The sequence below is a fragment of the Alligator mississippiensis genome, chromosome 13, assembly GCF_030867095.1.
Source record: "Alligator mississippiensis isolate rAllMis1 chromosome 13, rAllMis1, whole genome shotgun sequence".
NCBI lineage: Eukaryota > Metazoa > Chordata > Crocodylia > Alligatoridae > Alligator > Alligator mississippiensis.
Window position 1 is genome coordinate 5,089,094 of NC_081836.1, and position 18,362 is coordinate 5,107,455.

The following is an 18,362-nucleotide window of genomic DNA, read 5'->3' on the forward strand; positions in this document are numbered from 1 at the left end:
CTGGGACAAAATATGACCCTGGTTTGAGTGTATACTTCTCAACTGATGCCCAAGGAGCTGCATGGGTATCTGTCTGGCCCTGTGAATCTATTCCCAGCCAAGCTAGAGCCAAATGGAAGCTGACGCAGACCAGGCCAGGGCATGTGGGCACCACACAGCATGGGATACCTCCGCTGTATTTATCCTGCTGGTGGAAGTTGTTTAAAATAATAGCAATGTATGAATAACTGCAGCCGTAAGACACGATTACAGAGTGAGTCAGCTACTAGCCTGGGTGGGAATAGTTGATAACACGCTTCACTCCACCTTGAAGTTTGAATACCCAATACTATGGGTATTCCCAAGAGAAGGACCAACACACATAGATCCCCAGGGAAAACTGAGCTGGTTTACCCATCTTGCCACTAGATGCCACCCTTGATCCAGTGAAAGCTTTCATGAAGGGCCGGGCCTCTTTGCTGGATGAGCACGCTGTTTATTACATCTTCCCTTGAGGGTAAGAGAGGTGGGAACCAAAAATCAGTGGGTTATTTGCAAACGGCACCTGTTTCTGAAGGGATAGGGCTATGGCAGGGAGGATTTAACCAGAGGGGCACTGACCCTGCAAGAAATAGGGGTTGCTGGATACCCTCTCCACCTGTTGCCATCAACCCCTCGAAGGGCTGTGCTTTGAAAAGCAGCTGACCACACCTTCCCATCTGAGCCTCCCCCTGGAGTGAGTTGCTTATGGGGATGGGGATGGGATTTTGTCCTCGTACCATGCGTGGCTGCTGTGTAACACCCACTACATTCCTGCTGCTCTCTTTGCATCACACCCTTCTCCAGTGCTTGCCCAATGGCATAGGAGAGCACAGAGGAGGAGTTCGAGAGCAGGGAGTCTTCAGGAATAAAGGGATGAAAAGAGGAGCCACATGATGACACAGCTGCAGCCCTGCCTGCCAGGGAGAGGTGTGAAGTTGTGGGATTATTTCCCAGAGGAACTGGCAGAAGTCACTTTGGGTGAGATGTTGGAACAGAGCAGTGGAGAGTCCACATCAGAAAGCAATCCACATATAAACTGGAAGTTGGATAGATCTTAATGGGCCTTTTCCAACTCTGATTTTAATGGCCCTTTAAAACTCCCTAAGTAGTTTTTTTTTCATGCTTGGCTAGTCCAGACTCCAAACAGGCTTCACTCTGCATTTAATGGCCAAAAGCAGTTCACACTGCGTGTTGATGGTAATTTCTAACCTCACCCTTACGCAACACTTAAAAAAATTAGTATGGATTCCTGGCTTGGTTTGGCCAGCCTTTTAGTGTATTCAGTACCCAACCCAGACAGAGGCTTGTTAAATATCACATGAAAGTAGGTCAGCAGGCTTTTCAAAACTGATGGGGACATGACCCTTTAGTTGAAGGTGTTGCCGGAAGAAGAAATTTTCTAGGCCAGCGTCTCTCAAACACAGTGTCTGTCCTTAGAAATCATTGACCCCTGCTGTTACAAGGTGTTTTGTAGTTGCATACAGGTAAAAAGCCAATAGGCAAGGTGTCAGCAGATTTTTTTCTTCCACTGAAAAGTATGTCACAGATCATATTCTTTTCTGAGCACGTTCCCCGATGTCACGAGGTGCTGGGCAAAAACAAGCACGTGAAATGGCAACACGTGCTAAGTATTGCAGGGTTTTATTAGCACCACCAGGCAGATTTCCAGGAAAACAGTGTAAGTGGTGACTGCGTTCAGCAATTGCCCTGTTTCCATAAACTCTGGGCAGTGCCACTCGTGATGGTTTCAGCAGGATCTAAAGATGAAACCAATTGAAAGTCAACACAGCTCCTGGAAGAACAGTCCTGTCCTCTTCCCACCCAGCATGTGATCCACTCCCTCCACCACTTGACTGAGAGAGAAAGCTGAGGTTCATGGATGCATATCGGGTCTGACTCCTCCACCAGCCAAGGAGCTTCCAACTTGCTTCAGGGACCACTTTGAGGAGGGGAAGAAGAGCTCACTCTCTGTGGCCTATCCCTACCAATGGCAATACCAACATGGGTATGATCCATGCCAGTGGGAAGCCAACTGGGGGCACCAACCTCTTCTTACATAGGCCCCAAACAGGCAGAAGGTTCAGACTTGCAGCCCTTACTGATGTGGGTTCAGAGTGGCAATCTCAAGCGTGTCCCCATGACTAGCATGGCCCCCACTGCTGTGGTACCCTCGGAGCTCACCATGTGTAATGCATTTATCTCCACCCTACCCCTAGCAGAAGCGAGGTGCTGTGGATCTTCTTTAACAAGAGAGAACTGAGGGGGTGGACAAACAAATTACAGTGAGCTAAAAGGGAAGAAGGATTTACTGCAAAGCAGCTGCTCTTCGGTAGCTGTCCACCGTACTAACTTCTCGTTCCCATTTCACTCAGAGCAGACCTATAGTGGTTTCACTTTTACTTACCACAGAGCAGGGACAGGACAGTTACTGCAGATGATCTGATGTACGGCAAAACTTTGCCTCACTTTAACTTGCTTGAGACACAGAGACCTGCTACAATTTTACAGATATTTCGGGGCTTACCTAGTCAGACTGACTAATCCTGATGCTGTGGGACCTTTCCTTGCTCCCGGCACAGAGAGGAATGGGGAAATAAAGGTTTCCTGCTACAACGGCAGTTCTAAAAAAAAGCTTCCTTTGGCGATCAGCGCTTAGTGTCTGGGAATATCCAACTGTCCTTCCCATTTCTGTCTCCCTCATGATGCTGTGCTTTCATGCGTGGTAAATTGAATTCTTACCCTATCCATACAACACTCCATGGCTGTCCTCAGCAGGGTCCAGGGCCTTTCGGCAGAGGGTGATACTTCGAATAGCAAGTATGAATGAGGCATCTAAATCTCCCTGCTGGCTCAGTCAGTCTGATGTGAAACGCTGAGCTTGTTAGTTCTTAGAGATCACCTCGAGAGCCGGCAACATTTGGAAATCGGCTCTGGAGCTGAGAAACACACACAGCATCTTTGTAGGAAGAGACAGCATCTAGCTGCACCATCTTCTGGCAGGGGTCCCTAAGTCAGTCCAACCTCTCCTCCACCCTCTCTCTCCCTCCCTTTCCTCCCCCCACAGCATATTTCTCTCCAGGGCTGCTGCTTAATTGTTGTCCCTCCTTCCTGCTCCCCTTCCCAGCAGGGCACCAAGACATTCCTGCATTATTGATCAGTGATGGATGAACCCATCGTATTGCTCTTGTACCTAATGGGCTCAGTGTCAGAATTCAAGTACTTCCAGGATAAATACAGGCAATTTCTGCACTGGAATGAGCAGGCTTTAATTGAAAATTGCTTGAGTTAAGGAGAGGGATCTCTGTATTTTAAAGCAGAGGACATTTCATGGCGGAGTAACTAGAAAAAAAGCTCCTTAATTTCATTTCCTACTTGCTATTGACTTCTCATGGACAGATTTCTTAAAGGAATGCAACATCCAGCCACTCCTCTGGTCTCAGCTGGGTTTAGGGTGTCACCTTGGTTCTCAATGGGAGTTTGGGGATAATGAGCCCCTTTGAGAATCTGGTCCTTTATGACAAGTCTATACATTTTTAACAGAATAGTCTTAAACCACCTAAACTGTCTGGGGCTGATTCTGATGCCACTCACCCAGGTTTTCTATTGGTGTAATTTAGCTGATGTTTTTGGGAGCTTCTGAGAGCTCGGCACGTTGGAAAATCAGGTGGATGACTCGAGACCCTAATTATGGACATAAAAGTCCAACTCCAAGCTCCTGCTTGTGACATGGTTGGTCTATCCTCAGCCAGTGATCCTGGGTCCACTTAAATGCATGTACCAGGTGCTCTGTCGTTACTGCCGTGAGGAATAACCACAATATCAGTAGTAACCTGTAGTGCTTTTCACCTGGATATAATTCTTCACATTTCCCAAAAGGTCTCGGTGTCTCATTCATTCCCTGCTGTGTGGACTGCTCTTGGGAAAGTGGAGTTGTCCAAAAGAGCAGCATGTGTTTAACCACTATCAGAGGCTTGGAAGGGACCTTTTGGGTCATTTTGTCCAACCCCCTTCACAAATGCAGCATGCACTTATCCTAAACTATCCCAGGCCAATGCTTATCTGACCTTTTTTTGAAACCTGCTAGTGAAGGAGATTCTGTGACTTCTTTAGGCAGTTTGTCCCATCGCCCTACTGTTTTTGCAATTGAGGACAAAAAGGCATGACTCTAGCCCACGCTGCTGCAATAGTACAGAATATGATCATTCTTTTTCCAGTATTAATCCCAGGAAGACATTCTTTCCAGTGGCTAGATAATTAAACACTGCCTAATTAAATTTCTTAGAAGCAGCTGAACAGGCAGGGCTTAATAATAGGAGTGATATGAAGGAGCAGCTGAAAACCACCAAGGCAGAAGAGATCATATGAGCATGCCTCTGCATTTGTAAGCTAGCTGGGGTCAGTCCCTGTCTTAAAGGCTCTGTGCCTGCCTTGGTAGCAGCCAGATGGGCCCCTGCAATCAAAATGAGCCCCACTGAAATGAAAGAGGCTCCATACAGTTGCTCTCCTTTGCAAATTTAAGTTTAAATAGAGTCAGAGTACAGAGTAGCAGTGACTTGGCCAGACTACCGAGCTCCCACCTGGCGAGCTCGGGAGTTGTGCCATCTGTAAGTGCAGACTTTGTTTCCTGGGGCCAGATCCTCAGCTGGTGTAAAGTGGCTTCAGTGGAGCTACATGTGCTTTTATACCAGCTCATTTTTTAACTTGTGTTTATTTTCAGCACTTGAGGCCTGGAGGCATGGGGGAGGTAAGGGAAACAGTAACCAAGAAATGTGAAATAATCTTTAAAAAGGGCTCAAAACCACTTTGCTTCTATTCTAGTGCTAGCTTGCCTCTGACAACAGTACATCCCCCTCAGCCCCTGTCCCTCCCCACATGGACACAGAGACAAGATTCAGGGCTTTGGTCAGTATAGCTTTTTGAGGATGCAATGAACAGGGCTCCCACCAATTTTCATGGGTCCCTGTTCGTCCGGGACCTCAGTCTTTTCCTGACGGCCTATATTCCTGGTGCTCCAGTGCCGCAGCGATGGGCACACATCCAAAGCTCACTGAAGTCAGTGAGACTCTGCAATGGATCAGACCCTCAGTGTCTAGCTAGGTTGGTTCCCAGCAGGTCGACCTGGTGGCACAGCCTGGCCGGTTGGTGGTGGGAAGCCCTTTTCCCTCATGTGGCTGTCCTGAAAGCCCAGAGGCTGGCTAATCAGGCACAGCATTTTATTTCTCTCGACATCCTGGCTGGCCGACCAGGCCCCCAGATTCATGGGGTATGGTGACATCTTCACTATTCATCACGGCCCTGCGTGGCGGCTTCGTGCCTCAGACCTGCTGACATGCTCCCTGATGTTACCTTCACCCTCTAGCATGAGATTTCCCTCCGCAGCAACATCGGCCGGGTAGAGAGAGAGGATGCACGTGTGTGTCGGGAGGGGACAGCTAACATTTGCTGTCTCTTTAAGGATGCTCTCCTGTTGCTACTTTACAGAGTTCAGAGCAGATCACTGTTTGCCTTAGCAAGAGTAGGGAGGAGGAGAGGCGGGGGAGGAAGAAAGGCGAGAGGATACTAAGAGGAGAGATTGGCATTTTTGCATCATTTCTTTCAGTCACAGAGCAGCGGGTAAAAAAAGTCTGGTTGGCACCATACACCCCCACCCCCACATGCCCTGAACGCACCTCTGTCCAAGGGGAGACACCCCCGTGCTGCCTTCAAATGCACTTGCATGCTGCATCTTGCTCCCACCAGCCAGATCCCGTAGGAGCATCTCTCTCCCCTTGCATCAGGGCTATTCTGACTCTTGCTTTCTCTGAAGGCAGCAGCAGCAGCAGCAGCACTGATTTTAGCCACGCAGGAGCTAAGGAGGAAAACCCCAAAACCCCAATACCTCAGGACAGAGAGACAGGTAGGCAAGCAGGGCTGCGGGGAGAGAGAGAAGCAGAGCCAGGAGCTGCCGGCATCTGCTCCCACTGCTGGCCTCTCCCCAGGGGAGCGACACACCATAGGGTTGCAGTCACTAGGAAATGCCTCCGCGTGAATGATGGGGAAACCTTTCTTCTGCTGATCTGCTCGTGAGAACGTCGCTCTGCCTCGACTGCCAGTGAGAGAGAGAGAGGAGGGGGAGGAGGAGGAGAGGGGGAGGGAGAGAAGAAAGGAGGACAGAGAGAGAGAAAGACAGACAGAGGGAAGGAGGGAAAAAGAAGGAGATGGCACTTTAAAAGCCAGCCCTGGCAATGATCACCAGAGCAGCCCCGAGGAACCTGCCGGTGCCCCCTCCTCAGCCATCACCCAGCCCGTGAGCCTTCTCGATGGAAGAAGATTTTGGGAGCCCCAATGCCAGCGTGATTGGGGAAAGGTCTCTCCCCGGCGGGAGCAGCTGGGTGGCCGCCTTCCTCTGCTTCATCATCCTGCTGACTGCCGTGGGGAACTTCCTGCTCATCCTGCTCATCTTCACGCAGCGCTCCCTGCGCAACACCTCCAACTACTTCTTGGTGTCCCTCTTCATGGCCGACCTCATGGTTGGCTTGGTGGTCATGCCGCCGGCCATGCTGAACCAGCTGTACGGCCGGTGGGTGCTGGAGGGCGAGTTCTGCTCCATCTGGTACGCCTTTGACATCATGTGCTGCAGCGCCTCCATCCTCAACCTGTGTGTCATCAGCCTCGACAGGTACCTGCTCATCATCTCCCCGCTCAAGTACAAGCTGCGGATGACCTCCTGCAGGGCCGTCTGGCTCATCTTTGCGACCTGGACCTTAGCCGCTTTGGCCTCCTTTCTGCCCATCAAGATGGGGTGGCACGAGCTGGAGTTTGAGATCACACCGCTCAACATCACCTCCCACATGGAAGAGGACCAGTGCAGGCTCCTGGTCAGCTTGCCTTTTGCCCTGATAGCCTCCTGCCTGACTTTCTTCCTCCCATCCGTGGCTATTTCCTTCACCTATTGCCGGATCCTCCTGGCAGCCAGGAAGCAAGCGGTGCAGGTGGCGTCCCTCACCACCAACGTGACCTCCACTTCAGATGATCCCACACAACAGGTAAGGAGGCTTGATGTGTGGGGGCATGATTTTCCTAGGTGCAGGCAGTGGAGTCTACTTGACCCACAATCCCTGCAGATCTGCCTTCCTGGGAAAGCTTGGGGCTCTTGCTATAGTATCCACAGTCGTGGGGACTGCAGGAGGTTGATGGCTTGCAGACTCACTCAAGGGATGGACTTGCTCGTGCTGGTAGGAGCTGCACCTTGGGAGCACTGTTCCCTTGGACTGCTGGTAGTGGAGAAAGGGGAGCTGGTAGGGTGAGAGCCAGGCGGTCTGGGCAGGAGAGGGACTGTCAGGACTGACCCACCTGTTGTCTGTCTGTCCCTCCGCAGCAGCCATCGCCAGTTTGGAAGCAGCGCTGAGGAACAGAAGTCAGCAGCTGGAGTGGTTTCCTTAGCCGAGACAAGCCTGATTTCCCCCCTGAACTCTGCAAAGGCACTTATATCTCAAGAGTGGAAAGTTAGAGAGGCTGATTATGGTGCAAGCAGGAAGCTCAGGGAATGAAGAGTAACTTAAGGCTGTTGAGACAGGAGGTAGAGAAAGGAAAAAGCCAGGAAAATTCTCCCCTTTCCCTTTATCTGTTTCAGGGAAGGGGGCAGGTTGTTATTCAATCTCCTCCTAGGAAAAAGCTCTCCGCTCTACCCCTTTCCTACCCTGCTATTTCCAGGAGTTCATCCCAGCAGAGGAAGACACCCATTGATTCAGTGGCAGTTTGGGATCAGGCCCTAGCCCTTGGTCAGCCCACCCCAGGCCTTTGAATAGTTGCCCTGCAGCTCTGCCTGTCCCCGGTGAATGATGCCCGGGGGCTCTGAAACAAACCTGCAGACTGGTCAGGGGCAACCCGAGGAGAAAGCACCTCCTGAGAGTGGTGGAAAGGTGTCTGTTGCTGCTGCGGTGGTGTCAGGGGCCTCGGGGGTGCTCCCTGCCATCAGTCCTGGTGGGTGGAGGCTCTTTGCTGTCTTCTAAGTATGCTGCGGTTTGTCAAGCTGAGGCAACCTGGTCAAGGTTTCTTTCTGCAGCCCCGCCGGCCTTTGCCGTCCTCCTGACATACACACCCTTGGTGTTCGGGACTTGTGGCACTGCTCACTGCAATGCTGATTTTCTGGTCATGGGAAAGGGGTAACGGAGAGGCAGGTGTCTGCTTCCATCCCAAGCTCTGCTACTGACTTGCTGAGAGACTCTGGCAACTCACTTTCTCTCCCTGCACTGCTCATTCCCCGCCCCTGTAAAACAGGGATGGTGATAACCTGATTTGCCTTTGATAACCTCAGAGAGAAAGTGGTATGTAGACATAGGCTTTATTAAAGGCCACCTAGTCCAGCCCAAATGCCTTTTGCGTTGCTGCTTCCCTGACATCTCTCTGCAGTGCCCTGCTTTCCCAAGTGCCTGCAATGGGTCCCCATTGCCCCGTAGGGCCTGGAAGAGAAGAACTGCAGGAGCAGGTGAGGTGCAGAGCAGCATCTGCACCCCTGCTCACTTCTCCAGGCAGGAAAACTTGACAAAACTCCCTTGGGGGGCCTGATACTTTAGTGCCTGCACTGCAAAGTGCTGATGAGGGCCTGGTCCAGGAAGGTGCTGACTGCCCTTGACTGTGATGTGAGTTGGTAGGGCTCAGCGCTGCCTAGACACAGCTGAGCACCTCACACGATCAGACCCAAGCTGTAGTAATGAGACACTAGATGTGGGCTTTCTATCTCCACCCTCATTAGCCTCGTTACCACTGGCTGAGCCCACACGACCTCATTCATCGTGCCTGAGGGCCTGGGCCGGAGAACAAGGCACCTTGGGGTAAGCGAGGTGTGAACTTATTGTTGAGGAGCAGACGGGTGGTAATAACCCAGGTGTTTTTACTTCATCATAGGTGTGAGGTAGATTACCTTGCAAGCCAAGCAGTGTACCTCATGCAAACTCATTCGTGTGTCCACAGTGTGAGAATTGTAACGAGGGGCAAACGACCCATATTTGACCATGTGCATGTGTGTGTGCGTATCTATAATATGATGAGCCTATGATGGTTCAGAAGACCGATGGGAGTCCAGTGCAAAAGTGGGCAGCTCTCCAGCCTCTGTGGTGCCTTCCTGGCCACATCATGATTGCCCAGTGGCCTGTCCCCAGTGCCTCAGGTGTGATGGGATCTGGCCCAGCAGATGACACTGCACCTGTACCTGAAGCAGGCTCCAGAAGGAGTACGAGAAACCAAGGCCAGTTAGTCCCTCCCCAGTTCAGGGGAGGTGGGAAGAGGTGGAGGTTCCCCACACTTCTTTGCTCTTGTCTGAAAAGCAGGGACTGCCTCCGTGCAGTGGGGCCCTTGGCTCAAATGCTTACTGTGTCTGGTCCTGAAAGACAAGGTACAGTTCATGGGGTATGGTGATGTCCTCACTATTTATCGTGGCCAAGTGAAGGATCCATGCAGGATGGGATGTGGGTGAATCAGACAACACTGGGTTGGGGGGACAGGGGCTAATGGACAAGGGTGAGAGAAGCTGGCCCTGATGCTATCTAGATTGAAACCAGTATGGGGTGACCTGCACCTGCTCTGCTGGACCCAAACCTCCTTCACCACGCTGACCAACGGCAAGCATTGGTTTGATTTTTATTAGCTGAAAGGGTCCTTAGGGAAGTAATGAAGATTTCTCCTTCCCCTTACACCAGTTTTATAGTGGGGAAACTGTATTGGATTTACTGGTGTAACTGGGCAAAGAGTCCCTCTGCAGCCAGTTTTCCTCCATGTCTTTGGAAAAATGTCCTTGTCTGTGTGCGTGTGTGTCGATCCCCCTAGTTTCAGCGTCTTAGCTTCAGTGCTGGACTATTTATATCTAGGACTGAAGAAGGTACAGCTTCATTTCTAATGATTGAGACTTTAGAAATCAGGAAGAGGAAAAATGATCTGGAGGGCTTTAAAGACATTGTCCTGACTCTCTCTCCCTCTCTCTCCTTCATGCAAACACACAGAGACTTGCACACTGGATTCATTGCAAATGTAATTGTTGCTGACTTTAGGCCCTTCCTGGCTCGCTGCTCCGGGCTGGATGTTTGGTTTCTCTCAGATACGAGTGAGTTCTTTAATCTTTCTCCCCTTCATGACGACCAAAATGTGCTGGGGTCAACGCATGGCATCCCAGCCCCTTCCAGGAATGACTGCACTCGTTACAGAGAGACAAAAAATAGAGGATAGCTTAATGGAAAACATCCTTCATGAGCAGGGATCCTGATTTCCTCTGATTTAAAAAAATCCCCAATTTTCAGTTAAAAAAAAAGTAACCCCACATCCACATTTTTCCATGATTAAAATGAAACACCACTATCTATATCTATATATTGGCAGTATTTCATTTAAAGCACAGAAAAATGTGGATTTAGGGTTACTCTTTTTAAACCCAAAAATTGGGGATTTTTTTAAATCAGAGAAAACCAGGATCGCCAACCATGAACCTTGCAGATCTCTCTCCACTCTCTCTCTGGGCACCTTGAAACCCCGCCAGGGGGGTGTATTGCATGTCTACAGCACCTTGCACTTAAGGATCTCAAAGCACTTGATTAATTATATCTCCAAGACTCCTCGGGGATTGAATATTCAAAATCCCCTGTTATAGATGGGGAAACAAAGGCACAGTGATTTGGTGACTACTGGGAATGGCACCCAAGGGCCCAACTGTCCTGAGATGAGGCAGTAGGGACTCTTTAGTCCTGGCCCTCTCCTTCTTCCAGTCCCCTGCTCGCATGGGGCAGCTCCCTGAGGTTTCTGGGGCTGCAGAAGCAGGCCAGATTTCACTTGGAAACTGGGGGTGCCAAGGAGCTTTGCTGACCAGAAAGAGCCTTGCTCTCTCTCGCTCTCGCCCCCTTGCTTGTTCAGCTGTGGAGAAGGGAACAGCAGTCACAAAAATAACCATGAGGAGGAGGAGAAGCTGTCATGCCCATTGTTAGGGAGCATGGAGCTTGATGCCGCTCTGCTTGGTGCGGCTTGGTGGCAGGGAAAGGATAGGGAATGACAGGAGCCTCAAAGCACTGGAAACCACTTTCTTCCCCCTTTTAGAAAGAGCCTTCCCCTGTTGCTATCTCCTGGGATCTGCGGGACATTGGCAGGCTGGAATTAGCAAAAAACAAGGCACCCGGTGCTGGAGAGCTGGATGAGGGTTAAAGGCAAGTGGGAACCATTTATCCAAAGCCCCCTGGGCTCTGCTGTGTGTCTTTAGTATATGCCACTCAGCCCTGGGCTGCAGTGGCAGGGCTGTTGCTGGGCTCTGTACTAGCACCACCCTATTTGTCTCTGTCAAGAAATCTAATTAACCTCTGAGCTGGGTTCATTAGTAGTTGCTGTGAGTAGGGACTGGATGGCCATGCGTGCACCAGATTTGTGACGGGTGCTGAACACTGAGACGAATAATACATCCTCACGTCTGCCACTGAAATACAACGTAAGAGAGATTTCCCTGCTCAGCTGCTTCCAGATTCATAGATTCATAGATGTCACGACACTTGCTACCTTTCCTGCCCGGGGAACTTAATTCACCAACTTGTCTAAAAGAAATGCAGTAGCCAAACTAGGACCTGGAACCGGGTTAGTGGAAGTAGCGAGAGGAACCCAGATGTGGCACTATGTCCTCAGCAACACGTGTGTGTGAAAGGTCTCAGCATCAAAGGAGGACTTTCGGCAGAACGAAAGTGCCAAAGTCCAGAACTGCAGCTGTGAACATCCACCCTTAGCTGCTACCCACCCCTGTGGGTGCCTGAACTCCAGCGGTCACAAACTCCTGCAAGACCATTTCAGGCTGGACATAAGGAAAAACTTCTTTACTGTCCGAACCCCCAAGATCTGGAATAGACTGCCCCCAGAGGTGGTGAAGCACCTACTCTGGACACTTTCAAGAAACATCTGGATGCTTATCTTGCTGGGATCCTTTGACCCCAGCTGACTTGGGCAGGGGGCTGGACTTGATGATCTTGCGAGGTCCCTTCCAGCCCTAATGTCTATGAAGTCTATGAAACTCTACAGGCGCCTCCTGTTTGATAGGCATGTTCCCCAGGTGTCTTTTCACATGCCCAGATCTGCCCCACTCTTGATGTGCCTGGGCAGCTCAGTGCCCCATGCAGGCCTAAGCCAGAATTGAGGCAATCTTCTTTTCAGGATCCCTTAGTTCAGTAGGTGTCATCAGAGCTGGCCTACCACAGGATTGGGAGCAGGCTTCATACATGATGCAGTGAGGGTGCTACTTGGTTTTAAAATGGGACAAGAGAAGAAGCTGCCTTCTCCCTTTATGCGGTAGCCTACGGCCAGACTCCAAGAGAGGCCTACTTGAGGGGATGTGGAGTGTTGTCCAGCTTAAAATTTAGATGGGAACTGAAATGAAGAACACCTGGGTTAGACATTGAAGGGTCTCTTGGTCTAAGAGATGGTGACTCCTCACAAACAGTGTGCTGAGCAGGGAACGCTTTGGCCACTGGGAAGTGTACTTGAGTTATCATTCTCTCTCTCTGAGAGAGACATTATCCTGAAGTGTCTAGATGTTGGACTTCAAACATGCCACCGAGGCCTAGATGCTGACCATGTGCCCGCTTAGCTCACTGCAATACAGTTTTGCTGAAAAGCAGGAGATTCTTAGCAGGCTTCCTCCCCGCTGTTGCAATGGCGGCTGTTCTGGTACATTCAGAGATCTGGGAAATTCGTAGCCTGAACAGACCTGGAAGTGAATTGATGGGTAGATGGAATTGGTCAGTAGTGCAAAAATGGATGGGATTTATCACACAAATGGTGCCATCCCACACAATAGCTAGTCCTGTCCGTCTTCCCAATCACAAGCCTTTCTAGTTGTGTGTGTGTGTGTGTGTGTGTGCGCGTGTGCATGCGTGCATGTGATATACTTCACACAGATGGGAAGAAAGCATGTGAAATGGCAGAGAATTTGAAACACTAGAACGTGACCCTGTTCGGAAATCTTATTCTGCCTCCAATATTTTGTCAGTTGCTTGCAATTATGGGCTGAATACCTCCTTTCTCCGAGTGAGTGGTTGAACCCCTGCATGTATTTTTATAACCAAAATGTGGCTGAATTTGAGTTCATTCATAATCTGTTTCTGCAGGCAAAAGTAATTGCTGCTAAGTCAAACAGATTTAATTCCTCAGTAATAGTCTCTATTGACCCTGGATCCCACAGGGAAAAGACAAACTTAATTGCCTTTAAATACCTGGACTTAATTTGTTGTTCCCTCCCTCTCTCTCACATAAAGAGCTGGGACTTACTGACCCAGCCAACACACTTGTGGGAGATGAGAAGTCATGTAGTTTAGGAAGAAGAACAAGGAGCAGGAACTAATATCGATGTTGGTGCCTTTTCTGAGGCATCAAACTCCACGAGCAATCACATTTAAAGGGCGAGATCAGCAGGTCCCAAATGGGGGGCCGCAACCCCAAATGGGATAGCAACATCAGCAGACAGGGTTATGGGGGCAGGTTGGGAGTGAGGGGCCATGTTGAGGAAATGGGACCATAAATGGGGTCATGCTAAGGAAAAGTTTGGGAAGCACAGGGCTAGATCCTCCCCTTGCATAAATCACACAGCTAAAGAGCTGGCCCAGAATGGTTGCTGGAGCATGATCAGCATTTGCATGGACTGAATTTAGGCCCGAAAAGCAACGTCCCTTGTGCAGCTGGGGGTGGGGGTGGGTGGGAAGGAACAATCTTCAGCACCACGGACAGCAGGGAGGCCGCAGACTGGACCGGGGCATGCGGCAGTTTGAAATCAAGGAGCCTGAAGCAGGTGCTCGGGGTTAGATTGTGTTCAAGCTGCCTCGCTGAGCAAGGACCTGTCAAAAGCCACCATCCTACTCCCAGTTAAACCAGGGGCATTGAAATGGGGCTTTCAGATAGGCCTGGCTGAGGGATGGGAGCTGGTCTCTTGCAGAAAGAATCGTGTCTTTGGCGCAGCGGAGCCGTCATTTGCATCCAGCCTCAACTCAACTGGAATAAAACAGCAGACCAAAAAAATGAGATGCAAAGCAAAGAGCCACTGGGGTGTTACATTGGTAATGGGAATTTCTTTGTGGAAGGGAGGGCTGATCAGCAAGCTGTGGCTTATTTCATTAAGCCAGGATGCTGGCAGAATGATTTAATTTGTGACTGCTGAGCTAGATGGAAGCCAGAGCCAGTCCTGGTGTTTATGAACTGAAATATGTAGGACCCTGTTTTTAAAAATGCAATGATGTGGCTGCACCATGAGGCTAAGCTGCTTCCCAGTAAATTCTTCTGGAGAGCGATTGATTTCCTTGGATTTTCGCAGTAACAAGAGGGGCTCAATACCAAGGCCGTTCTTTAGTGGGTAGAATTTTTCCTCTTCTTGGCGCTTCTAGTTTTAATCACAGCCTTCACTGCTGGGCCAGTCTGGGGGGTCCTCCCTTCCTTCCTGTGTCCTTGTGACAGGGTATTTAGCAGGATCTGCAGATTCATTGGAATGACTGGCCGTTGCGGTGAGCACTACTGCTGTAGCTTCTAACTTGCAACCACTGGGATGTCACCCCTGCATTGTAGCACCCTTGCCACCTCACCCCAATTTGGCGGGTAGGGGTTGAGAGCGGGGTTCAGACAGCACATGCTACCTGCCCATTCTTTCTGTGTAGTGGGATCTCACGAGGCAGCCACATTCCTGGCACTTCTGGGTGGATGTGAATCCAAATCCTACCACTGAGTAACTGTGGGTTTCGGAAATTCCTGCCCCTGCTCCATGCCTCAGTTTCCCTGCTAAGAAAAGGAGAGGGTCTAGGGGAGTGTTCGGGGTAGCGCGCTGATGTCTGATTTGCCATTCAAGGCCTCTGTAGTATCTCTAGTGTTGGACAACACACACCTGCTGTCCGTGTCAGAGGGCTCCATCCTGCTCAGTGCAAATCCCATTCAAGCGGTTGGCAGCTGTGGGCACTCAGCGTTTTTCAAGCCTGGGGTTCTGCAAGGGAGGCACGAAACCCACCCTGTAGCACAGGGGACCATGTCCACCTGCAGCCAGGACAGCGTGTTCCCTCTGTGTTGTGGCCTCCCCTCCAGGGGCCCATCAGGCTTGTGCTGACAGTCCGGCCGGGAGCTGCATTCTGCGGAGGTGCCTTGAACTGTGCTCCTCGCCACTGGAGTTGAGTCTGAGCCATGTCCCGGTGCATCCTCATCCCCCTGGATAACCCCCCAGAGGACGAGGCAGCAAGGCTTGCTGGGGGCTGCATTACTGGGTCCCTCCTGCTGTTGAGGCTTCCTTCTCACACTGCTCCTCCTTCTCCTCCTCCTCCGCAGGTCTCCAGAGCCCAGAGCCAATCGGCGGCCACGAGCGAGAGCAGGAAATTTGCCAATAAGCACAGCAAGAAAGCCTTGAAGGCCAGCCTGACCCTGGGCATCCTGCTGGGCATGTTCTTCGTGGCCTGGCTCCCCTTCTTTGTGTCTAACATGGCACAAGTAAGTCCTGGGCAGATTGTTTTCTACCTCTATCTGTCACATGCACCCTCGCCTTGAGCAAAGCCCCCAAGGAGCAGTGTGGATAAACATGAGTGCAATGTCCATGGCTCCCACGTAATGTCACTGGCCTCCCTGCCCTTCTTCTGGGTCCTTTCCCATCCCTGCCCATGTGGATTCTGGCTGGAAGGGCCCATTTTTAAAAGGTGCTTTGAAGGCAGTGGGGAGCGAGATGCCTACACACCCAGCCCTCAGCTCCCCAGGGCAGGGACTGTCCTTTGTGCAAGGATGTCTGGAGCCATGGCCCGGTGGAAGCCATGGCTGCTTGGCCAGGAGCTAGAACCAGGGGAAGCAGGACACACAATTGCTGCTCATGGGCCTTCCTGAAGGCCATTTTAGCTTCTCGTACTGGCTCAATCCCACCCTCCCAGTGCAAGTCCTGCCTCTGTGCTGGGAACACGCAGTGAGGTGAACATGCTGGGCTCTTCTCAAAGCCAAGCTCATTTCCCCCTGCTAGGAGGGGGAAGCACTGTTGCTCCCCACGCATGGGGCTGACAGCTTCGCCAAGACACTCCTGCTGCTGTAGCTGCACCCAGTGAGGCAGCCCCTTCTGGAAAGGGAGCTTGGCCTCTCCTGGGCTCCCTGTCCTGTACTGATTCTCCTTGCAGGAAGCTGGGGAGTCCTGGATGCTTCCCCCACCCCTGCTGTGATGAGCTCTGCCCCAGGCTGCTGCCTGCATTTGCTTTCCCATGGTCCCCCACAGGGACTTCCCTCCTTGGGGCACATGGAAAGGCCCAGAACTCCCTCCGCAAAGGCCAGAGCTGGGATGCGACTGTCCCGAGGGCAGCACAACCAAGCCCCAGAGCACAGAAAGCTCTGGGAAAGGTTGAGGCAGCCACAGCACTGCAAACGGCCTCAGTGACTTGGTCTAATCTCTGCTCTCTCCCACCCACAGGCAGTATGTGACTGCATCCCTGCCGGCTTCTTTGACGTGCTCACCTGGCTTGGTTACTGCAACAGCACCATGAACCCCATCATCTACCCGCTCTTCATGAGGGACTTCAAGAGAGCCATGGCCAAGTACCTGCCCTGCTGCCGGCGCTCGTGGGAACGCAGGCCCAGCGCCGTCTCCCTGTCGATGAGGAACTCCAACAGTGGGCAGCGGCTGGGGATGTCCCTCAAGAATGTCCTCACTTTGCAGGGCGAGACTGACTCTGTGGACTCGGTCATCCAAGTGAACGAGCACATCTTTCTGCCCGCCTGCAAAGACCATCACTTGGAGTCCATCCCAGTCACGGGGGCCGATTCAGTCAACATATTTGACTTGGACCACACAGACCAGGAGCTGCAGATCAACCAGCTAAACACTCCCATGGATTGACCGAGGGGCTTGGATGGGAACAGAAGACGGCTGGGGAGAGCTCGTTACAGGGTCTCCCAATTGACAAACTAGCCATATGCTGCCTAATGGTACCTGCTGCAATATGGTGTGGCCCCTGAGGACAAAGGCAGAGATGGAGGAGTATGTGGCGCTGTGTGTGCGTGTGCATGTATGCGTATAGGTACAGGGACCTCTTGAACCAAAATGGACCGTATGGACATACCGCGGCATTGATTTACCATGATATATAGCCCCCTGCCACTCTGCAAACAAATCACTGGGTTCTCTGACAGCTTAGCTGCAGGAAGGGAAATGTATCTCCTCTTCGTGTGGAAGTCACTAACCATTTCTTCATGTTACAGTTTGGGCTTGTTTAAAAAGGTGAAGTCACATTTTATTGCTGAATTGCCGGTCTCTCTGTACTTGCTTTCTCACTGCCGCTACTCCCCACTCCTTATCTGTGAACCACAAAGCAGCCCAAGCGCTCTTAAGAGGCTGAACTAGGCATGAAGTGCCTGGGTATGATGCTTTTAGTTTCTCCAAGTTAAGAAAACAGTGGTGATATTTTCCCTTCTCTTGATCAGAACGTAGAATTTGAAATCAGCCCACAGTGAAAATGAAGAGGATGGGAAAGAAGCTGAACTGGATCTAGCAGGCAAAGGGGTCCAAGAAGAGCCCAGTGCTGCCTCTGCTCCGTGCCAGTCCCTTTCATACCAGTACACAAGGTTTGAAGGATGTCTAGGAAACTCCGGGATGCTGGATTCTCTTGTTCTGTTCTGAAAGCCCAAGTAAAGGGAGCACTTTGAGGGTGAGCCTTTAAAGGGCAAAAGCCGGACTGCTACTCTGACCCCGCAAGCCCCAGCTGCCAGACTAGTGCTGTGGGGAATGTGCATTTTCAGATGCTGAGCGCCCCTAATTGCTGGAGAAGTCTGTGGGAGCTGCAATGGGGCACACTTCTTCCTGGAGCAGAGGCCTAGACTATATGATCCCGAGGTCCCTTCCAGCCCTTGTTTTCTGTGTTTCTATACCGAGTGCATCAGTTTGCCCATCTGAAGGCAGGGATCATAGTGCTCGCCTGCTTTCACAAACTGCCTTGAGATCCTTGGACTAACAGTGGGCAACTGTTTGCAGAGTCTAACTGCTGTCTTTGTGGAGGCTGTTGTGACGAAGGGGGGTGTAGTTACAAATTCACGGGAAACAATTCAAAACATATTCTCAGCATTTGTGCCCCCAGGTACAGGTGGATGGCACCGCTGTGTTCAGTGATGTATCCCAGGAGCAGCATTTGCTCGTCCTGTGGCCACAGTCCAATTTGGGCTGCTGCATTCTGCCGATCTAAACCCCACCTGCAGTTTGAATCCAGGTGCAGAGATCCACTCTGCTGAGCTGGTTTTTGCCGCACGAAACAGCTCCAGTGCTCCAACCAGGGCAGACCTGCATTCGAGGTGGGGGTGGGAGACCACGACCGGCACGGAGCAGCTTAAGGCTGTTGTTGGAACGGATGTCACGCTCA

The 18,362-nt window shown here is 51.2% G+C and overlaps 1 protein-coding gene across 1 annotated transcript; it reads left to right on the top strand.

Moving 5' to 3' along the window:
- The first annotated feature begins 67 nt into the window (after nucleotides 1-67).
- Nucleotides 68-17,254, top strand: HTR6 (5-hydroxytryptamine receptor 6). Its single transcript, XM_006275462.4, has 3 exons — nucleotides 68-7,046; nucleotides 15,313-15,471; nucleotides 16,424-17,254. Exons 1-3 carry the CDS (start codon nucleotides 6,321-6,323, stop codon nucleotides 16,847-16,849), a joined length of 1,311 nt encoding a protein of 436 aa, XP_006275524.1. The 5' UTR covers nucleotides 68-6,320; the 3' UTR covers nucleotides 16,850-17,254.
- Nucleotides 17,255-18,362: the final 1,108 nt, after the last annotated feature.